The sequence below is a fragment of the Pseudophryne corroboree genome, chromosome 7 (genome assembly GCF_028390025.1).
Source record: "Pseudophryne corroboree isolate aPseCor3 chromosome 7, aPseCor3.hap2, whole genome shotgun sequence".
Taxonomy (NCBI): domain Eukaryota; kingdom Metazoa; phylum Chordata; class Amphibia; order Anura; family Myobatrachidae; genus Pseudophryne; species Pseudophryne corroboree.
The window spans coordinates 486,229,423-486,253,998 of record NC_086450.1 but is presented as its reverse complement, the minus strand read 5'-3'; the positions used below and the strand labels follow the sequence as shown (position 1 = coordinate 486,253,998).

Sequence of the window (24,576 nt, the reverse complement as noted above, 5' to 3'; positions counted from 1 at the left end):
TCAATGCACGTTGCCATATTTGCACCGCACACTGGTCCGCGCTGCGCGTGCGTATGCTCTCCCGTGGAGGCGCATACCCGCAATAGCGTGCACTCGCAGGCGCGGTATGCGTATTTACGGTAGAGTTTATGTAGTCGTAGCGTGCGACTCATTCGTTACATATTTTCACAATTAATGTAGTTTATAGATCATGGTCCCTTTGATAGATTCTGAAAGTTTGGTTAAAATACAATGTCCCAGAGCTGAGGAATCCCTCTTTATATCGTACGAAGGGTCTAACAGGAATCATACAGCAGTGTTTGGTACCCATCGGAAGAGTATTTAATTAGCAATATTCCGGTGTTGGTTTGGAGCGTATTAATCGCTCGTGCGAATAGTTATGGACATAAGAAGTTTATGTCCATTTCTATTATTTACACATACTCAGGTATGCGGCGGGAAACCCAGTTTCCCACCCACCTGAGCTGTTGGAAATCGTCACAGCCCACCTGTATGAATCACCCTATGACCTTTTGTTATGATACAGGGCCGAATTCCTTCGGCCAATGGACAATGGGATTGTAGGACCAGGAGATTGCATTGTGTGTGGGGCATAAATAGGCAGGCCGACCACATCCAGCTCTCACTCTCTCATCAACGGTTATCTGCTGATAGCCGGGAGCTGGATATCGAGGCGCAGGCGATCATACCCTTTGTGCGTAAGTTTCTCTCCGTAATCATTGTCTTTCTGTGAGCCAATTTCTCTCATCTCATCTCATCTCTCTCTCTCTCTCTCTCTCTCTGTTCTGTTCTCTCATATCTCCCCTAGACTAGGCTAGTATTGTATTAGATAGTATTGTATTGTATTGCATTTAGGTCAGTGTAGTATTGTCTTTTTGTATTTATTGTTTAGTTCTGTGGTTAGGAAGTCTCTGTTATATTGTAGTGTATCATTTGTACTGTTATCCCCTTTTACAAGTATATTAGATATAATACAGTTAATAGGCTTTGGAACCTAAACCAGCATCTGTGTATTTCCTATAGTGTTAAGTGTTCACTTGAGCGTCGGTGACGCTCAAGCAGCTTTGTAGTTAGTCAGGTTACACAAGGTTGCACTTACACCCTGTACTCACATTAAGGTATTCAGTGTATTTCATTGGTATAAGGTTTTATCATAAAGGTATAGTGTTGTGAGCGTCTGCATCGCTGGTGACCTCCTCGTGGTCTCGAGCGTAAGCTACGCCATAGCGAATCATTACCCTAGACATAACCAATAACGTGTCCTGTGATCGCTGGGCCGCGAGCGAACGTGACGCTTGAGCGTCTCGCCTACGGCCGAGCGATCGTTACGCCAACAGCGTACCATTACGGTACTTCTTAAGTAAACAGCGTACAGTGTTCTTAGCTTCATAAAGGGTTGTTTATACGACAAAGGAATTTAGCATTGTCATGCCAGATTAAGGTCCAAATGGGCCTGGAGCTGAAATTTCCAAAGGGCCTATTATGCGCTGCTGCTGGGGGTGTGACTTATGATGTGGCGGCATGACCAGTGGTGTGGGGGAGTGGTCTGCGTCAATGGGCTGTGGCACGTGCCTTCCTTCAATCACCTTAATTGCCCTCTGTGCATCCATTAACCCATCTCTAACCAATTCATTATCATTCCCTTCTCATAGTAGCCATTAGCACATTCATCCACCCTATAAGCTCCCCACACACAGCAGCATCCATTACTACCACACTGCAGAAGCCATTACTACACACACCGCAGAACCCTTTTTTACTACACACACCGCAGAACCCCAAACTATGCACACTGCAGCACCCCTTACTACATACACCGCAGAACCCCTTACTACACACACAGCAGCATCCCTTACTACACACCACAGCACCCGTTACTACACGCACAGCAGCACCTGTTAACTACCCCCACCTAGAAATTGATTAACCATTCATTAATCAATTTCAACATCCCAGTGCCCACATATATACAGGTTGTGTATCCCTTATCCAAAATGCTTGGGACCAGAAGTATTTTGGATAAGGGATTTTCCGTATTTTGGAATAATGGCATATCATAGTGAGATATCATGGTGATGGGGCCCAAGTCTAAGCACAGAATACATTTATGCTTCATATACACCTTATATACACAGCCTGGAGGTCATTTAATACAATATTTTTAATAACTTTATGTATAAAACAAAGTTTGTGTACATTGAGCCATCAGAAAACAAAGGTTTCACTATCTCATTATCACTCAAAAAATTCCGTATTTCAGAATATTCCGTATTTCGGAAGATTTGGATATGGGATACTCAACATATATATATATATATATATAAATATATATATATATATATATATATATATATATATATATATATATATATGGGTGGTCTTCAGTATGCCGGATCCGGCATGCCGACACATTTTCTCCCTCTTGGGGGGGTACTCGACCCCCCTGGAGGGAGAATAAATAGTGTGGCGCGCCTAGCGCATCACCGTGCCCGCAGCGCTTGCCACGTGGTTCTTATACAACGTGAGGAGGGAAGCGACAGCCCCACTCCAGAGGACCTTTTGCATTTGTGTATATATATATATATATATATATATACATATATATATATATATATATATATATATACATACACATACACGCACACACACAAATAAAGTACACACACTCACCCACCACCACATACACACACACATACAGTACATACACCACACATATAGTACACACACGCACACAGTATACACACATACAGTAGACACACACACACACAGTACACACACTAATTGATTCCACTAAACAAGAAGCCATTAACCACTTGCCTGACATGGTGATATCAGATGCGACCATGCCTGCAACTGCTCTATCTGACCTGGAGGCACAGCATGCGACCGTGCTGCCGATCACTGCAGACAATGGCAGCCGCTGGGGAGAGCAAATGAACCCTCCCAAGCCACCCCCTTACCCCTCCCTGCATACCTGCAGGCTGCCTCAGCTTTCAAAATGCTATAGTCGCAATGTTCCCGATGTTCCGATGGTCATGATGTTCCCGATTGATGTTTCGATGTTGGGGGGGATTTTTTTTAAATATATAAACAAACATTTTTCTTTTCTTTTCTTTTTACTAAAATCATTTGGGATAGGGTTAAAGTCATGTTCTTCACTTAATTCACTCATAAAAATACCCGACAATTTCAGAGCGGTTTTCGACAAAATAAATCGTCAGTCAAGTGGTTAAACTTACCAGGCTTCCTGCATCAGCAGCAGCTACCCGTACAGCATGGGGGTGGAGCTTGGGAGTGTGACAGGCTCAGGTCCGAGTGAGGGAGACACGATTTTGGCGGGACAGTCCCGTTTCTCACGGTCTGTCCCGCTGTCCCACCGTGGTGAAGGGGGGGCAGTTGAGAGATCCCCCCATGAAGGTCCCTATCCCTCTATATTACGCTATATGCAGGTCCCTATCTCTCTGTATTACGCCGCACGCAGGATCCCCATCCCTTTATATTACAACACACGGCGGTCCCTGTGCCCACTTTTCTTCACCCTCTCTGCTCTTTGAAGCCCCTTTAGTCTTTATACTTTATTCTATTTAAACTTTATTCTTCCTTTCTTTTCTCTATATCTTACTCACATGGCTTCATTTCTTGTCTCTCACATAAGTGACTTCCTTTCTAATCTCTCACATAGAGCATCTTTACCTCTCTCTCTCTATTACCTACTTTTCTTTGCTGCCTCAGGAGCCTTACTCTTTCTTCTCACTCCACTCTGTTTCTCATTACTAGCCCACATTCATCTCTTTTCTCTCCCTCACCCCTTGCTCTGCTTTATGTTTTACTACCTTGCACTGGTTTACCAGAGGCTGCTGCTGAACCTCTTCCTCCAGCCTCTCCAGTCTGTGTTGCTAGTCACAGCAGGCTCACAGCTCAAGCAGGCTTGCAGCAGTGCTGAGAGATGGCCCCGCCCCCGCATGACGTCACGCAGGGGCGGAGCTTGTAGAATGAGGAAGTGCTGCGCGGATCTCAGCATACTGATAGCTTCTGTGCAGGGACTGTTTCCTAGGCTACCTGGTCGGAGCTGAACTCTAATCATGGCAGTCGGAGGGGTGAGTCAGCCCACTAGACTAGAGAGTGCTGGAGCTAGAGTAGGAGATGCACGGGAGAGGATGTCCGCTGGCAGTCTGTGACAGGAAACAGATTTTCTCTAACGTCCTAGTGGATGCTGGGGACTCCGTCAGGACCATGGGGAATAGCGGGCTCCGCAGGAGACAGGGCACATCTAAAAAAGCTTTTAGGTCACATGGTGCGTACTGGCTCCTCCCCCTATGACCCTCCTCCAAGCCTCAGTTAGGTTTTTGTGCCCGTCCGAGAGGGTGCAATCTAGGTGGCTCTCCTAAAGAGCTGTTTAGAAAAGTTTTTTTTTAGGTTTCATTTTCAGTGATTCCTGCTGGCAACAGGATCACTGCATCGAGGGACTTAGGGGAGAGATTTCCAACTCACCTGCGTGCAGGATGGATTGGAGTCTTAGGCTACTGGACACTTAGCTCCAGAGGGAGTCGGAACACAGGTCAGCCTGGGGTTCGTCCCGGAGCCGCGCCGCCGATCCCCCTTACAGACGCTGAAGAGACGGCAGAACGGAGGTCCGGAAACAGGCGGCAGAAGACTCCACAGTCTTCATGAAGGTAGCGCACAGCACTGCAGCTGTGCGCCATTGTTGTCACACGGCTCACTGACTCGGTCACGGAGGGTGCAGGGCGCTGCTGGGGGCGCCCTGGGCAGCAATATAATTACCTTATTGGCAAAATAAATACATCACATATAGCCATTAAGGCTATATGTATGTATTTTAACCCAGGCCAGTTTCTTAAAAACCGGGAGAAAAAGCCCGCCGAAAAGGGGGCGGAGCTTATTCTCCTCAGCACTCAGCGCCATTTTCCTGCTCAGCTCCGCTGGTGAGGAAGGCTCCCAGGACTCTCCCCTGCACTGCACTACAGAAACAGGGTAACAAAGAGAAGGGGGGCATAAATTGGCGATATTTATATATTAAGAGCGCATATATAGTAAACAACACCTTCTAGGGTTGTTTATATACATTTATAGCGCTTTTGGTGTGTGCTGGCAAACTCTCCCTCTGTCTCCCCAAAGGGCTAGGGGGTCCTGTCTTCGATTAGAGCATTCCCTGTGTGGCTGCTGTGTGTCGGTACGTGTGTGTCGACATGTATGAGGACGATGTTGGTGTGGAGGCAGAGCAATTGCCGATGATGGTAATGTCACCCCCTAGGGAGTCGACACCGGAATGGATGGCTTTAGTTATGGAATTACGTGATAATGTCAGCACATTACAAAAGTCAGTTGACGAAATAAGACGCCCGGCAAACCAGTTAGTACCGGTTCAGGCGTCTCAGACACCGTCAGGGGCTGTAAAACGTCCTTTACCTCAGTCTGTCGACACGGGTACCGACACAGATGAATCTAGTGTCGACGGTGAAGAAACAAACGTATTTTCCAATAGGGCCACACGTTATATGATCACGGCAATGAAGGAGGCTTTGCAGATCTCTGATACTGCTGGTACCTCAAAAAGGGGTATTATGTGGGGGGTGAAAAAACTACCTGTATTTTTCCCAGAATCAGAGGAATTGAATGATGTGTGTGATGAAGCGTGGGTTACACCCGATAGAAAATTGCTAATTTCAAAGAAGTTATTGGCATTATACCCTTTCCCACCAGAGGTTAGGGCGCGCTGGGAAACACCACCTAGGGTGGATAAGGCGCTCACACGTTTATCAAAGCAAGTGGCGTTGCCGTCTCCTGATACGGCCGCCCTCAAGGATCCAGCAGATAGGAGGCTGGAAACTACACTGAAGAGTATATACACACATACTGGTGTTATACTGCCACCGGCAATAGCCTCAGCCTGGATGTGCAGTGCTGGGGTAGTGTGGTTGGATTCTCTGACTGAAAATATTGATACCCTGGATAGGGACAGTATTTTATTGACTCTAGAGCAATTAAAGGATGCTTTTCTTTATATGCGAGATGCTCAGAGGGATGTTTGTACTCTAGCATCAAGAGTAAGCGCGATGTCCATATCTGCCAGAAGAAGTTTATGGACGCGACAGTGGTCAGGTGATGCGGATTCCAAGAGGCATATGGAAGTATTGCCATACAAAGGAGAGGAATTGTTTGGGGTCGGTCTTTCGGACCTGGTGGCCACGGCAACTGCCGGCAAATCCACCTTTCTCTGACGTCCTAGTGGATGCTGGGACTCCGTAAGGACCATGGGGAATAGCGGCTCCGCAGGAGACAGGGCACAATACTAAAAAGCTTTAGGATCAGGTGGTGTGTACTGGCTCCTCCCCCTATGACCCTCCTCCAAGCCTCAGTTAGATTTTTGTGCCCGGCCGAGAAGGGTGCAATCTAGGTGGCTCTCATAAAGAGCTGCTTAGAAAAAGTTTTTAGGTTTTTTATTTTCAGTGAGTCCTGCTGGCAACAGGCTCACTGCTACGAGGGACTTAGGGGAGAGAAGGGAACTCACCTGCGTGCAGGATGGATTTGCTTCTTAGGCTACTGGACACCATTAGCTCCAGAGGGATCGAACACATGCCCAGACATGGAGTCCGGTCCCGGAGCCGTGCCGCCGACCCCCCTTGCAGATGCCGAAGTTGAAGAGATCCAGAGGTCCAGAAACAGGCGGCAGAAGACTTTCAGTCTTCATAAGGTAGCGCACAGCACTGCAGCTGTGCGCCATTGTTGTCAGCACACTTCACCAACAGTCACCAACTGTCACTGAGGGTGCAGGGCGCTGGGGGGGGCGCCCTGGGCAGCAATGTATAATACCTTTTTTATGGCTAAAATACATCACATATAGCCCCTGAGGCTATATGGATGTATTTAACCCCTGCCAGATCTCACAAACTCCGAGAGAAGAGCCCGCCGTTTTAGGGGGCGGGGCCTATTCTCCTCAGCACACAGCGCCATTTTCCTGCTCAGCTCTGCTGTGAGGAAGGCTCCCAGGCTCTCCCCTGCACTGCACTACAGAAACAGGGTTAAAACAGAGAGGGGGGGCACTTTTGTGGCGATATAATTACATATGTGAAAATGCTATAAGGGAAAACACTTGTATAAGGGGTTGTCCCTGTATAATTATAGCGTTTTTGGTGTGTGCTGGCAAACTCTCCCTCTGTCTCCCCAAAGGGCTAGTGGGGTCCTGTCCTCTATCAGAACATTCCCTGTGTGTGTGCTGTGGGTCGGTACGTGTGTGTCGACATGTATGAGGACGATGTTGGTGAGGAGGCGGAGCAAATTGCCTGTATTGGTGATGTCACTCTCTAGGGAGTCGACACCGGAATGGATGGCTTATTTAGGAATTACGTGATAATGTCAACACGCTGCAAGGTCGGTTGACGACATGAGACGGCCGGCAAACCAATTAGTACCTGTCCAGGCATCTCAGACACCGTCAGGGGCTTGTAAAAACGCCCATTTACCTCAGTCGGTCGACACAGACACGGACACTGACTCCAGTGTCGACGGTGAAGAAACAAACGTATTTTCCTTTAGGGCCACACGTTACATGTTAAGGGCAATGAAGGAGATGTTACATATTTCTGATACTACAAGTACCACAAATAAGGGTATTATGTAGAGTGTGAAGAAACTACCTGTAGTTTTTCCTGAATCAGATAAATTAAATGAAGTGTGTGATGATGCGTGGGTTTCCGCCGATAGAAAGGTATTGGCGGTATACCTTTTCCCGCCAGAAGTTAGGGCGAGTTGGGAAACACACCTTAGGGTGGATAAGGCGCTCACACGCTTATAAAAACAAGTGGCGTTACCGTCTCTAGATACGGCCGCCCTTAAGGAGCCAGCTGATAGAAGGCTGAAAAATATCCTTAAACGTATATATACACATACTGGTGTTATACTGCGACCAGCAATCGCCTCAGCCTGGATGTGCAGCGCTGGGGGGGCTTGGTCGGATTCCCTGACTGAAAATATTGATACCCTTGACAGGGACAGTATTTTATTGACTATAGAGCATTTAAAGGATGCATTTCTATATATGCGAGATGCGCAGAGGGATATTTGCATTCTGGCATCAAGAGTAAGTGTGATGTCCATATCTGCCAGACACGACAGTGGTCAGGTGATGCAGATTCCAGACGGCACATGGAAGTATTGCCGTATAAAGGGGCGGTCCATCGGACCTGGTGGCCATGGCAACAGCTGAAAAATCCACTTTTGTTACCCCTAGTCACATCTCAGCAGAAAGGGACACAGTCTTTTCAGTCTCAGTCCTTTCGCCCCCATAAGGGCAGGCGGGCAAAAGGCCAGTCATATCTGCCCAGGGGTAGAGGAAAGGGAAGAAGACTGCAGCAGGCAGCCCATTCCCAGGAACAGAAGCCCTCCACCGCTTCTGCCAAGTCCGCAGCATGAAGCTGGGGCCGTACAAGCGGACTCAGGTGCGGTGGGGGGTCATCTCAAGAGTTTCAACACGCAGTGGGCTCACTCGCAAGTGGACTCCTGGATCCTACAAGTAGTATCCCAGGTGTACATTGGAAATTCGAGACGTCTCCCCCTCACAAGTTCCTGAAGTCTGCTTTACCAACGTCTCCCTCCGACAGGGAGGCAGTATTGGAAACAATTCACAGGCTGTATTCCCAGCAGGTGATAATCAAAGTACCCCTCCTACAACAAGGGAAGGGGTATTATTCCACACTATATTGTGGTACTGAAGCCAGATGGCTCGGTGAGATCTGAAATATTTGAACACTTACATACAAGGGTTCAAATCAAGATGGAGTCACTCAGAGCAGTGATAGCGAACCAGGAAGAAGGGGACGATATGGTGTCACTGGATATCAGGGACGCTTACCTACATGTCCAAATTTGCCCTTCTCACCAAGGGTATCTCAGGTTCGTGGTACAGAACTGTCACTATCAGTTCAGACGCTGCCGTTTGGATTGTCCACGGCACCCCGGGTCTTTACCAAGGTAATGGCCGAAATGATGATTCTTCTTAAAAGAAATATGGACGCTTTCCTGATAAGGGCAAGGTCCAGAGAACAGTTGGAGGTCGGAGTAGCACTATCTCAAGTAGTTCTACGACAGCACGAGTGGATTCTAAATATTCCAAAATCGCAGCTTTTTCCGACGACACGTCTACTGTTCCTAGGGATGATTCTGGACACAGTCCAGAAAAGGATGTTTTCTCCCGGAGAAGAAAGCCAGGGAGTTATCCGAGCTAGTCAGGAACCTCCTAAAACCAGGAAAAGTATCAGTGCATCATTGCACAAGGGTCCTGTGAAAAATGGTGGTTTCTTACAAAGCGATCCCATTCGGTAGATTTCACGCAAGAACCTTTCAGTGGGATCTGCTGGAAAAATGGTCCGGATCGCATCTTCAGATGCATCAGCGGATAACCCTGTCTCCAAGGACAAGGGTGTTTCTTCTGCGGTGGCTGCAGAGTGCTCATCTATGAAAGGGCCGCAGATTCGCCATTCAGGACTGGGTCCTGGTGACCACGGATGCCAGCCTGAGTGGCTGGGGAGCAGTCACACAAGGAAATAAAATTTCCAGGGTGTGTGATCAAGTCTGGAGACTTCTCTCCACATAAATATACTGGAGCTAAGGGCAATTTACAAGGCTCTAAGCTTAGCAAGACCTCTGCTTCAAGGTCAGCCGGTATTGATCCAGTGGGACAACATCACGGCAGTCGCCCACGTAAACAGACAGGGCGGCACAAGAAGCAGGAGGGAAATGGCAGAAACTGCAAGGATTCTTCGCTGGGCGAAAAATCATGTGATAACACTCTCAGCAGTGTTCATTCCGGGAGTGGAATACTGGGAAGCAGACTTCCTCAGCAGGCATGACCTCCACCCGGGAGAGTGGGGACTTCATCCAGAAGTCTTCCACATGATTGTAAACCGTTGGGAAAAACCAAAGGTGAACATGATGGCGTCCCGCCTGAACAAAAAACTAGACAGATATTGCGCCAGGTCAAGGGACCCTCAGGCAATAGCGGTGGACGCTCTGGTAACACTGTGGGTGTACCAGTCAGGGTATGTGTTCCCTCCTATGCCTCTCATACCAAAAGTTCTGAGAATCATAAGAAGGAGAGGAGTAAGAACGATACTCGTGGTTCCGGATTGGCCAAGAAGGACTTGGTACCCGGAACTTCAAGAGATGCTCACGGAAGACCCGTGGCCTCTACCTCTAAGAAAGGACCTGCTCCAGCAGGGGCCTTGTCTTTTCCAAGACTTACCGCGGCTGCGTTTGATGGCATGGCGGTTGAACGCCGGAAAGGGCATTCCAGATGAAGTCATCCCTACCCTGGTCAATGCCAGGAAGGATGTAACCGCAAAACATTTTCACCGCATTTGGCGAAAATATGTTGCGTGGTGTGAGGCCAAGAAGGCCCCTACAGAGGAATTCAAACTGGGTCGTTTCCTACATTTCCTGAAAACAGGACTGTCTATGGGCCTAAAATTAGGGTCCATTAAGGTTCAAATTTCGGCACTGTCGAATTTCTTCCAGAAAGAACTGGCTTTAGTGCCTGAAGTTCAGACGTTTGTAAAAGGGGTAATGCATATACAGCCTCCTTTTGTGCCCCCAGTGGCACCTTGGGATCTCAAGGTTGTTTTGAGTTTCCTAAAGTCACATTGGTTTGAACCACTCACCACTGTGGACTTAAAATATCTCACATGGAAGGTGACGATGCTATTAGCCCTGGCTTCAGCCAGGCGTGTGTCAGAATTGGCGGCTTTATCATATAAAAGCCCTTACTTAATTTTTCATTCTGACAGGGCAGAATTGAGGACTCGTCCTCAATTTCTCCTTAAGGTGTTTTCTGTGTTTCACATGAACCAACCTATTGTGGTACCTGCGGTTACTAGGGACTTGGAGGACTCCAAGTTACTTGACGTTGTCAGGACCCTGAAAATATATGTTCCAGGACGGCTGGAGTCAGGAAATCTGACTCGCTGTTTAGCCTGTATGCACCCAACAAGATGGGTGCTCCTGCTTCTAAGCAGACGATTGTTCGCTGGATTTGTAATACAATTCAGTTTACACATTCTGTGGCAGGCCTGCCACAGCCAAAATCTGTAAAAGCCCATTCCACAAGGAAGTGGGCTCATCTTGGGCGACTGCCCGAGGGGTCTTGGCTTTATAACTTTGCCGAGCAGTTACTTGGTCAGGGGCAAACACGTTTGCTAAATTCTACAAATTTGATACCCTGGCTGAGGAGGACATGGAGTTCTCTCATTCGGTGCTGCAGGGTCATCCGCACTCTCCCGCCCGTTTGGGAGCTTTGGTATAATCCCCATGGTCCTTACGGAGTCCCAGCATCCACTAGGACGTCAGAGAAAATAAGATTTTACTTACCGATAAATCTATTTCTCGTAGTCCGTAGTGGATGCTGGGCGCCCATCCCAAGTGCGGATTGTCTGCAATACTTGTACATAGTTATTGTTACAAAAATCGGGTTATTCTTGTTGGGAGCCATCTTTTCAGAGGCTCCTTCGTTGTTATCATACTGTTAACTGGGTTCAGATCACAGGTTGTACGGTGTGATTGGTGTGGCTGGTATGAGTCTTACCCGGGATTCAATATCCTTCCTTATTATGCACGCTCGTCCGGGCACAGTATCCTAACTGAGGCTTGGAGGAGGGTCATAGGGGGAGGAGCCAGTACACACCACCTGATCCTAAAGCTTTTTAGTATTGTGCCCTGTCTCCTGCGGAGCCGCTATTCCCCATGGTACTTACGGAGTCCCAGCATCCACTACGGACTACGAGAAATAGATTTATCGGTAAGTAAAATCTTATTTTTTACCTCAGACTCCTTCCCAACAGAAAAAGACACCGTCTTTTCAGCCGCAGTCCTTTCGCTCCTATAAAAAGCGACCAAAAGGACAGTCTTATCTGCCGCGAGGCAGAGGAAAGGGTAAGAAAGGGCAGCAAGCAGCCCCTGCCCAGGAACAGAAGCCCGCCCCGGCTTCTACAAAGCCATCAGCATGACGCTGGGGCTTTACAAGCGGACTTAGGAACGGTGGGGGGTCGGCTCAAGATTTTCAGCAATCAATGGGCTCACTCACAAGTGGACCCGTGGGTCCTGCAGATAATATCTCAGGGTTACATGCTGGAGTTCGAAAGGTCTCCCCCTCGCCGGTTCCTAAAGTCTGCTTTACCAACGTCTCCCTCAGAAAGGACGTTGGTTTTGGAAGCCATTCACAAGCTGTATTCTCAGCAGGTGATAGTCAAGGTACCCCTCCTACAACAGGGAAAGGGGTATTATTCCACACTATTTGTGGTACCGAAACCGGACGGTTCGGTAAGGCCTATTCTAAATCTGAAATCCTTGAACCTGTACATACAGAAATTCAAGTTCAAGATGGAGTCACTCAGAGCAGTGATAGCGAATCTGGAAGAAGGAGACTTCATGGTGTCCTTGGACATAAAAGATGCTTATCTACATGTCCCGATTTACCCCTCACACCAAGGGTATCTCAGGTTCGTGATACAAGACTGTCATTATCAGTTTCAAACGCTGCCGTTTGGTTTGTCCACGGCTCCTCGGGTCTTTACCAAGGTAATGACCGAAATGATGGTTCTTCTACGAAGAAAAGGCGTATTAATTATCCCGTACTTGGACGATCTCCTGATAAGGGCAAAGTCCAGAGAACAGCTGGAAGTCGGTGTGGCACTAACACAAGTAGTGCTTCAGCAACACGGGTGGATTCTAAATCTTCCAAAATCTCAATTGACCCCGACAACACATCTGCTGTTCCTGGGCATGATTCTGGACACGGTTCAGAAAAAGGTATTTCTCCCGGAAGAGAAAGCAAGGGAGTTATCCGAACTTGTCAGGAACCTCCTAAAACCAGGAACTGTGTCAGTACATCAATGCACAAGAGTCCTGGGAAAGATGGTGGCTTCGTACGAAGCGATTCCATTCGGCAGATTCCATGCACGGACATTTCAATGGGATCTGCTGGACAAATGGTCCGGATCGCATCTGCACATGCATCAGAGGATAACACTGTCACCGAGAACAAGGTTGTCTCTCCTGTGGTGGTTGCAGACTGCCCATCTGTTAGTGGGCCGCAGATTCGGCATACAGGACTGGGTCCTGGTGACTACGGATGCCAGCCTACGAGGTTGGGGAGCAGTCACAAAGGGAAGAAACTTCCAGGGCGTGTGGTCAAACCTGGAGAAGTCTCTTCACATAAATATACTGGAGCTAAGAGCGATATACAATGCCCTAAGCCAAGCAAGACCTCTGCTTCAGGGTCAGCCGGTGTTGATCCAGTCCGACAACATCAAGGCAGTCGCCCACGTAAACCGACAAGGCGGCACGAGAAGCAGGAGTGCAATGGCAGAAGCTGCAAGGATTCTGCGCTGGGCGGAGGATCATGTCGTAGCACTGTCAGCAGTGTTCATCCCGGGAGTGGACAACTGGGAAGCAGATTTCCTCAGCAGACACGACCTTCACCCGGGAGAGTGGGGACTTCATCCAGAAGTTTTCCACATGATTGTGAACCGTTGGGAAAAACCAAAGGTGGACATGATGGCGTCTCGCCTCAACAAAAAATTGGACAGGTATTGCGCCAGGTCAAGAGGCCCCCAGGCAATAGCTGTGGACGCTCTGGTAACACCGTGGGTGTACCAGTCAGTGTATGTGTTCCCTCCTCTGCCTCTCATACCAAAGGTACTGAGAATTATTCGGAAAAGAGGAGTAAGAACAATACTGGTAGCTCCGGACTGGCCAAGAAGAACTTGGTATCCGGAACTTCAAGAGATGCTCACGGAGGATCCGTGGCCTCTACCTCTAAGAAGGGATCTGCTTCAGCAGGGACCTTGTATGTTCCAAGACTTACCGCGACTGCGTTTGACGGCATGGCGGTTGAACGCCGGATTCTAAAAGAGAAGGGCATTCCTGAGGAAGTTATTCCTACTTTAATTAAAGCCAGGAAAGATGTGACCGCACAACATTATCACCGCATTTGGAGAAAATATGTTGCGTGGTGTGAGGCCAAGAAGGCTCCAACGGAAGAATTTCAATTGGGTCGATTCTTACATTTCCTGCAAGCAGGATTGTCTATGGGCCTAAAATTGGGGTCCATTAAAGTTCAAATTTCGGCCTTATCAATTTTCTTCCAGAAGGAATTGGCGTCAGTGCCTGAAGTACAAACTTTTGTAAAAGGTGTACTACATATACAACCCCCAATAGTGCCTCCAGTGGCACCGTGGGATTTGAACGTGGTTCTAAATTTTCTCAAATCTCATTGGTTTGAGCCTTTAAAATCGGTAGATTTAAAATACCTTACATGGAAGGTAACCATGCTATTGGCCCTGGCTTCAGCCAGGAGAGTTTCAGAGTTGGCGGCTTTATCGTACAAAAGCCCATATCTGATTTTCCATTCGGACAGGGCAGAATTGCGGACACGTCCTCAATTTCTCCCTAAGGTGGTTTCGGCTTTTCACTTGAACCAGCCTATTGTGGTGCCTGCGGCTACTAGCGACTTGGAGGACTCCAAGTTACTGGACGTTGTCAGAGCTTTAAAAATATATATTTCAAGGACAGCTGGAGTCAGAAAATCTGACTCGTTTATATTGTATGCACCCAACAAGATGGGTGCTCCTGCGTCTAAACAGACGATTGCACGTTGGATCTGTAGCACAATCCAACTTGCACATTCTGTGGCAGGCGTGCCACAGCCTAAATCTGTAAAGGCCCACTCCACTAGGAAAGTGGGCGCATCTTGGGCGGCTGCCCGAGGGGTCTCGGCATTACAACTTTGCCGAGCAGCTACGTGGTCAGGGGAGAACACGTTTGTAAAATTTTACAAATTTGATACTCTGGCTAAGGAGGACCTGGAGTTCTCTCATTCGGTGCTGCAGAGTCATCCGCACTCTCCCGCCCGTTTGGGAGCTTTGGTATAATCCCCATGGTCCTGACGGAGTCCCCAGCATCCACTAGGACGTTAGAGAAAATAAGAATTTACTTACCGATAATTCTATTTCTCGTAGTCCGTAGTGGATGCTGGGCGCCCATCCCAAGTGCGGATTGTCTGCAATGCTTGTACATAGTTATTGTTACAAAAATCGGGTTATTACTATTGTTGTGAGCCATCTTTTCAGAGGCTACTTCGTTTTGTTATCATACTGTTAACTGGGTTCAGATCACAAGTTGTACGGTGTGATTGGTGTGGCTGGTATGAGTCTTACCCGGGATTCAAGATCCTTCCTTATTGTGTACGCTCGTCCGGGCACAGTACCTAACTGAGGCTTGGAGGAGGGTCATAGGGGGAGGAGCCAGTACGCACCATGTGACCTAAAAGCTTTTTTAGATGTGCCCTGTCTCCTGCGGAGCCCGCTATTCCCCATGGTCCTGACGGAGTCCCCAGCATCCACTACGGACTACGAGAAATAGAATTATCGGTAAGTAAATTCTTATTTTTCCTGTCACTGCTGTCACTTCTGTGGGCCTATTTTCAATGAGGGGCCTGGAGCTGCAGCTCCATCCGCCCCATTGTTAATCCGGCCATGATGGTAGCTACACCCTGTATATAACACATGTAACTGTGACGGGGAAGATGGCCCCTCTCAGCTCTGGCCCCATAGCAGCTGCACCCCCTGCACCTATGGTAGCTACACCCTGTATATAACACATGTAACTGTGACGGGGAAGATGGCCCCTCTCAGCTCTGGCCCCATAGCAGCTGCACCCCCTGCACCTATGGTAGCTACACCCTGTATATAACACATGTAACTGTGACGGGGAAGATGGCCCCTCTCAGCTCTGGCCCCATAGCAGCTGTACTCCCTGCACCTATGGTAGCTACACCCTGTATATAACACATGTAACTGTGACAGGGAAGGTGGCCCCTCTCAGCTCTGGGCCCATAGCAGCTGCACTCCCTGCACCTATGGTAGCTACACCCTGTATATAACACATGTAACTGTGACGGGGAAGATGGCCCCTCTCTGCTCTGGCCCCATAGCAGCTGCACCCCCTGCACCTATGGTAGCTACACCCTGTATATAACACATGTACCTGTAACAGGGAAGGTGGCCCCTCTCAGCTCTGGGCCCCATAGCAGCTGCACTCCCTGCACCTATGGTAGCTACACCCTGTATATAACACATGTAACTGTGACAGGGAAGGTGGCCCCTCTCAGCTCTGGGCCCCATAGCAGCTGTACTCCCTGCACCTATGGAAGCTACACCCTGTATATAACACATGTAACTGTGACAGGGAAGGTGGCCCCTCTCAGCTCTGGGCCCATAGCAGCTGCACTACTTGCACCTATGGTAGCTACACCCTGTATATAACACATGTAACTGTGACAGGGAAGGTGGCCCCTCTCAGCTCTGGGCCCCATAGCAGCTGTACTCCCTGCACTTACGGTAGCTACACCCTGTATATAACACATGTAACTGTGACAGGGAAGGTGGTCCCTCTCAGCTCTGGGCCCCATAGCAGCTGTACTCCCTGCACCTATGGTAGCTACACCCTGTATATAACACATGTAACTGTGACAGGGAAGGTGGCCCCTCTCAGCTCTGGGCCCCATAGCAGCTGTTCTCCCTGCACTTACGGTAGCTACACCCTGTATATAACACATGTAACTGTGACAGGGAAGGTGGTCCCTCTCAGCTCTGGGCCCCATAGCAGCTGTACTCCCTGCACCTATGGTAGCTACACCCTGTATATAACACATGTAACTGTGACAGGGAAGGTGGCCCCTCTCAGCTCTGGGCCCCATAGCAGCTGTACTCCCTGCACTTATGGTAGCTACACCCTGTATATAACACATGCAACTGTGACAGGGAAGATGGCCCCTCTCATCTCTGGCCCCATAGCAGCTGCACTCCCTGCACCTATGGTAGCTACACCCTGTATATAACACATGTAACTGTGACAGGGAAGGTGGCCCCTCTCAGCTCTGGCCCCATAGCAGCTGTACTCCCTGCACCTATGGTAGCTACACCCTGTATATAACACATGTAACTGTGACAGGGAAGGTGGCCCCTCTCAGCTCTGGGCCCATAGCAGCTGCAGTCCCTGCACCTATGGTAGCTACACCCTGTATATAACACATGTAACTGTGACGGGGAAGATGGCCCCTCTCTGCTCTGGCCCCATAGCAGCTGCACCCCCTGCACCTATGGTAGCTACACCCTGTATATAACACATGTACCTGTAACAGGGAAGGTGGCCCCTCTCAGCTCTGGGCCCCATAGCAGCTGCACTCCCTGCACCTATGGTAGCTACACCCTGTATATAACACATGTAACTGTGACAGGGAAGGTGGCCCCTCTCAGCTCTGGGCCCCATAGCAGCTGTACTCCCTGCACCTATGGAAGCTACACCCTGTATATAACACATGTAACTGTGACAGGGAAGGTGGCCCCTCTCAGCTCTGGGCCCATAGCAGCTGCACTACTTGCACCTATGGTAGCTACACCCTTGTATATAACACATGTAACTGTGACAGGGAAGGTGGCCCCTCTCAGCTCTGGGCCCCATAGTAGCTGTACTCCCTGCACTTACGGTAGCTACACCCTGTATATAACACATGTAACTGTGACAGGGAAGGTGGTCCCTCTCAGCTCTGGGCCCCATAGCAGCTGTACTCCCTGCACCTATGGTAGCTACACCCTGTATATAACACATGTAACTGTGACAGGGAAGGTGGCCCCTCTCAGCTCTGGGCCCCATAGCAGCTGTACTCCCTGCACTTATGGTAGCTACACCGCTGCCTATTGCTAGTGTGAGAATCTGCCCATGTAGAGTAAAAATGCAGGTTTCCATCCGCATCCTATGACTGAGCGCAGAAACTGCCACCATCTCCTATATAATAGTCCAGATCTGTGACTCTGTGACTGTGTGTATAACGCTGGGCGTGGCTAGGAGCTCTCATTGGGTTAGCAGCAGGTCTATTACACCCAGTCCACAGCTGATTGAGCGAGAAACGCCCTCCCACACAGGTTACATCCAATGGGAGGCTCTGCCCTTTGGCTGCTGTGTGTTCCCAGAGCAGGATTAGCAATGGGGCTGATGGAGCTGCAGCTCCAGGTCCACACCCCAAAATAGGCCCACTGTATCTGCAGCAACATACCCTCCAACAAATTACACATAAAAATTGCTACAAACTCGAACAAGGGGGCATGGCCACAGGTAAAGCGACATGGCCACACCCCTTTTCCTATACTTTCAATGGAAGTTTGGAGAGCCAAAAATCAGTACAGACCATAAAAAAGGTCCTGTACCTGCCAAAGAGGTGCAGCTGGGGGGTATGTCACTGCATCTGCAGCAAGTCTCCTTTTACTACTGCATCCTATGTCCTGCTGCCAGTCCGCCTGTCCCCTCCGGCATCAACAATCCCCACTCCCTAGCTGCGGTGCAGGTGGCGCAAAAGCTGCTGCGGCCACCGGCATAGATGTGTATGAAAGCGGCGCAGCAGAAGGCTTTCATAGCCCTCCCTGTGCCGCATACTCTCTGAGCCCCGGAGCCTCCTCTGCGCGTGATGTCACAGAAGTGCCTCCCCGCCCCATCCGCGCCCAGATCCCCAGAGGCCCTGGCTCCTCAACACAGCACCTGGGCTGGAAGCCCCGAGATGGCTAATGTAACGGATAGAGGGGGGGATATTACGGAGGGTAATGTCTGGACGCTGAATCAGTGTAAAAGGTGACAGTGCTGTGCAGTGCAGTGGGTGTGCAGTGGGTGTCACTGACTCTGCACAGCACTCTCACCTTTTACACTGATTCAGCGAGTCAGTCAGTTCTGCCAGCCAGTCACTATTGTTAGCGCCGGTGTCCCAACATATATACTATATACTACAGCTCCCAGCAGCCCTTAGCGCAGGAACATTCCGGCCCTTAGGGCTGCTGGTAGCTGCAGTTTATTAAGTGCATCTTCTTCACTGTAATGCAGCGCTTTGGGACACCGGCCATACTGTGATTACAGTAAATGTGTTCTAGCGTTTCGGAATTTTATTCCTTCAGGTTCTCTAAAGAAGGAATAAAATTCAGAAATGTTAGAACACATTTGCTGTAATCACAGTATGGATTATTAATGTATTGAAGTCAGTTTAAATGCGCCTCCCTACGTATTATCGCTGCTTCCAGGAGAAGCATTTCCTGCCCCTACCCCACTCACAGTACCTCCGGGCCCATCCACGGAATCCCCACACCCGCCCCTGCCCCCCCCGCTCCTCCCCCACCTGTCCCTCCCCCACCCGCGGCACCCACGCACCCACTCCCCCACCTGCGGCACCACCCAACTCGCCCCACCCCCTCCTGCAGCACCCCAGCAACTGCCCCTCCCCCACCCATGGCACCCCCTCCCCCATCCGCATCTCCCCCACACCCGCCAATCCCCCAACCACAGCACCTACTATGTGATTCATCAGGCCCTGCGTGCTCTGTTCACACCTGCGTGCTCTGTTCACGCCATCACAAGGGGCTACGGCACCTTAACCATCGCACGACCTTTGTCCGGGCAATATTTAACTACCTGCAGCACCACCGCACTCGCCCCACCCCCTCCTGCAGCACCCCAGCAACTGCCCCTCCCCCACCCATGGCACCCCCTCCCCCATCCGCATCTTCCCCACACCCGCCAATCCCCCAACCACAGCACCTACTATGTGATTCATCGGGCCCTGCGTGCTCTATTCACGCCATCACAAGGGGCTACGGCCCCTTAACCATCGCACGACCTTTGTCTGGGCAATATTTAACTACTCACAAAATTATGATTGGAGGTAATACTCCATATATTAAAAATATTGCACGCCAGAACGGTGTGCAAGGGTATTATGGGGCGTAGCCGCTTGCGACGGTGTGAAGAGCGCCCATAGGGCACGATGAATCACCTAGTTTCTAATATATACTGAATTATGTTTCAATATTTTTCTTCATTTTCTAGTGCCAGGGACGGACCTGCAGAACAGAAAATGCCAAAACTGAAAACATTTATCAGTAACTGTATAGAAATGACAGGTAACTGAAAGCTTTTCATTGTTATAATTATATAATGATTGCATTGAAGATACCCAGCGTCACATAGACTGGTATCAGCGGGAGGATCCGGCCACTGTCTCTTACTACACTGCTCTAAAAAATAAAGGGAACACTAAAATAACACATTCTAGATCTGAATTAATGAAATATTCTTATTAAATACTTTGTTCTTTACATAGTTGAATGTGCTGACAACAAAATCACACAAAAATTATCAATGGAAATCAAATTTATTAACCCATGGAGGTCTGGATTTGGAGTCACCCTCAAAATTAAAGTGGAAAAACACACTACAGGCTGATCCAACTTTGATGTAATGTCCTTTAAACAAGTCAGAATGAGGCTCAGTAGTGTGTGTGGCCTCCACGTGCCTGTATGACCTTCCTACAACGCCTGGGCATGCTCCTGATGAGGTGGCGGATGGTCTCCTGAGGGATCTCCTCCCAGACCTGGACTAAAGCATCCGCCAACTCCTGGACAGTCTGTGATGCAACGTGGCGTTGGTGGATGGAGCGAGACATGATGTCCCAGATGTGCTCAATTGGATTCAGGTCTGGGGAACGGGCGGGCCAGTCCATAGCATCAATGCCTTCGTCTTGCAGGAACTGCTGACACACTCCAGCCACATGAGGTCTAGCATTGTCTTGCATTAGGAGGAACCCAGTGCCAACCGCAGCAGCATATGGTCTCACAAGGGGTCTGGGGATCTGATCTCGGTACCTAATGGCAGTCAGGCTACCTTTGGCGAGCACATGGAGGGCTGTGCGGCCCCCCAAAGAAATGCCACCCCACACCATTACTGACCCACTGCCAAACCGGTCATGCTGGAGGATGTTGCAGGCAGCAGAACATTCTCCTTGGCGTCTCCAGACTCTGTCACGTCTGTCACATGTGCTCAGTGAGAACCTGCTTTCATCTGTGAAGATCACAGGGCGCCAGTGGCGAATTTGCCAATCTTGGTGTTCTCTGGCAAATGCCAAACGTCCTGCACGGTGTTGGGCTGTAAGCACAACCCACACCTGTGGACGTCGGGCCCTCATACCACCCTTATGGAGTCTGTTTCTGATCGTTTGAGTAGACACATGCACATTTGTGGCTTGTTGGATGTCATTTTGCAGGGCTCTGGCAGTGCTCCTCCTGTTCCTCCTTGCACAAAGGCGGAGGTAGCGGTCCTGCTGCTGGGTTGTTGCCCTCCTACGGCCTCCTCCACGTCTCCTGATGTACTGGCCTGTCTCCTGGTAGCGCCTCCATGCTCTGGACACTACGCTGACAGACACAGCAAACCTTCTTGCCACAGCTCGCATTGATGTGCCATCCTGGATGAGCTGCACTACCTGAGCCACTTGTGTGGGTTGTAGACTCCGTCTCATGCTACCATTAGAGTGAAAACACCGCAAGCTTTCAAAAGTGACCAAAGCATCAGCCAGAAAGCATAAGAGCTGAGAAGTGGTCTGTGGTCACCACCTGCAGAACAACTCCTTTATTGGGGGTGTCTTGCTAATTGCCTATAATTCCCACCTGTTGTCTATTCCATTTACACAACAGCATGTGAAATTGATTGTCAATCAGTGTTGCCTCCTAAGTGGACAGTTTGATATCACAGAAGTGTGATTGACTTGGAGTTACATTGTGTTGTTTAAGTGTTCCCTTTATTTTTTTGAGCAGTGTAGTACTGGTCCTCATTCTGTTTGGGACAGAAAGTCCATTCGGAATATGAGTATCTACTAATGTCATGGATATTGTAGATCTTCTCATGTATCATCTTCTACTGTATATTGTATGTCACATCAAAGAGTCAGAACACTAAGGGGGGATTTACTAGATTTACTAAAGTGTGGGTTTGTTGGCATTTTCAACAAAATACTAAAACATACAATAGTGTAGTATTTCCATTTTCCAATAACCACATAATGCTCTCACTGTGACCCCAGCAAGAAGGATCGGGAATTAGATCCTTTTCCTCTAGGATAGATTGTAAGCATCCGGATTGAAGAGCCTAGTTTTCATAAATTGCACTTACATTTATCACATACTGTATGGTATATAATTTCCGTAATACTTATCGCCCCTTTAGATGAACAGACCTGTATATGAGTTTAATCACAGTTTTACAGCAGAAGAGGAGTGACAACGTATAATACATCAGAGGAGTTTTTTCAACTAGTGACAGTGAATTTTTTTTTTCAATATTAGTTTTGGTTTATATCATTATTAATTGGTGTTACATATTTATTATTTATGACACCTATTTTTATTTATTTTTTTACAATTCTATAAATGGTGCCCATGAAATAAAATAATAAATGTTTGTTCTGTTATAAATAAATAAAAATAATACCAACAAACATTTAATTAATATCGCCCTTTTAATATAATTAATAAATAATATTGATCAATCATATAGTGTGTACAGTACCTAGTTTCTGTATGTAGTGATGTCACACATATGTAATGATGTCACACATCCAGCTTCTCTCTTCATAAAATCCAATCACATTAATGACATTGAACACCGCCCTGCTAGAGTCTTATTGCCAAAGTCATGATCATTTATGGAGTCACTGTAACACTTATCTCTTCTCCAGGAGTTGCCCCTATCATTGTCCTCACCAACAAAACCAGCGGAGATTACTTGGAGATGGAGAAGAAGTTCAAGCTGATAGGGGCTGAGACTGTGATAGCCGTGGAGAACTACACCAAGGAGAGATGGATAAAAACTCTGGGGAGAACCACAGACTTCCTGATGTTCATTAATGGTGCCATAAAACAAGTAAAATTCCGTATGGAACAGACAAGGAACCCGCGGGAAGAGCGAGTACAGCGGAAGATATTCCTGCTCCAATACATACATGAGGCTGATAAGAAAAAGGATAAAGAGAAAAGAGAGCGGGAGACGTGCCAGGAAGTAGTTAATAGTAGAAAGGGAGTTTGGGGATGGTATAATTGGGTGTTACGTAGGTAGAGATGCCAGATGTGAGCAGGGGCTGATGTTATTAAATGGAAAATATCACTTAGAGTGGGGTTTTGGTGCATAATTTCACAACCTCCACTTACTGTACCGTAGATGTATAATAGATGTCCCCACTTTGTATACAAGGCAGGTGTCCCCTTCATGTGCTTCTAGTTCTCTCTATATATACAAACCGCCACCGTGGCCTGGCCACATCTCCTTCCACATACATACCGCCACCGTGGCCTGGCCACATCTCCTTCCACATACATACCTCCACTATGGCCTGGCCACATCTCCTTCCACGTATTCACAGCCACAGTGGCCTGGCTGCATCTCCTTCCACATACATACCACCACCGTGGTCTGGCCACATCTCCTTCCACATACATACCACCACCGTGGCCTGGCCACATCTCCTTCCACATACATACCACCACCGTGGCCTGGCCACATCTCCTTCCACATACATACCACCACCGTGGCCTGGCCACATCTCCTTCCACATACATACCACCACCGTGGTCTGGCCACATCTCCTTCCACATACATACCACCACCGTGGCCTGGCCACATCTCCTTCCACATACATACCACCACCGTGGTCTGGCCACATCTCGTTCCACATACATACCACCACCATGGCCTGGCCACATCTCCTTCCACATACATACCGCCACCGTGGCCAGGCCACATCTCCTTCCACATACATTACTACAATGTTTCTCAATAAAGGAATTAATATCAGCTTTGTTGGACTGATTATCGTCACATGTCTATGGAAGAAATAATTATGATGGAATTTATAGTCTCCACCTGGTGTCAGTGACTAGAAGAGAAAAATTCACCCTCCTACACGGGTCACACGGTGGCTCCACTGCATGTGGGGCTGATGTAATGGGCATGACTCAGAGGTGGACCCGGTTGCCCGCTGTTTTTTCTATGAACATGCAGCCAGGCCGCACAGTGCCGCAATGGAAACAGCACAGAGAGCCTGATCAAAATCACATTCAGATTCTGTACACAGGGCCGCCATCTAGAGGGGACTGTCAGTACTGCGTCCCAGGCCCAGACAGAGGAGATGACCTGGATGGCATCTGTGCAGCTGACGCACCGCAGGCATCTGCAGCCATGGACTAGAGATGGCCATCGATCATCGATGATACCTAATCATTGATGGTTTATGGCCGATAATTAATTTTTTTGCCATCGTTGGGAGAAAACCACATGGTTTCCCCCCATCGGTGCCACAGCATAAATTAATATTTTTTTTCTCCAAATTGCTTGGCATTGGAGCATAGCTCCGCCCCTGACACCTGTGAAGCCAGGCCGCAAGGCTGTGTTGGCCCGCGGGTCACTCACAAAATAACGGAGATGACAATCGATGGGTGAAACCGTCAATAGTCTCCCATAGCATATTTGGTGACCATCAATGGCCACTCACAGTTTCACAATAGATGGCAACCATCGATGGTGAGCACACCAATGACCGTTCCTACCAAGGACTTGGAGAGAGACAGCACCAGGCCCGGCAGTATTTCAAATCTGGTGCCGGCCGTGAGCCAATTGAAGCTGGCGGACCAGCAGCCAATCAGGGGC

General features: G+C 48.7%; 1 protein-coding gene across 1 annotated transcript in view; it reads left to right on the top strand.

Annotated features, from left to right (window-relative positions):
- Positions 1-23,724, top strand: part of LOC134945677 (uncharacterized) — a 101,920-nt gene extending 78,196 nt beyond the window's left edge. The window contains exons 3-4 of the mRNA XM_063935118.1: positions 19,933-20,006; positions 22,613-23,724. Coding sequence (XP_063791188.1) covers positions 19,933-20,006; positions 22,613-22,989 — 451 coding nt within the window. The 3' untranslated portion in view covers positions 22,990-23,724. The remainder of the gene's footprint in view (positions 1-19,932; positions 20,007-22,612) is intronic.
- The last annotated feature ends 852 nt before the right edge of the window (positions 23,725-24,576 follow it).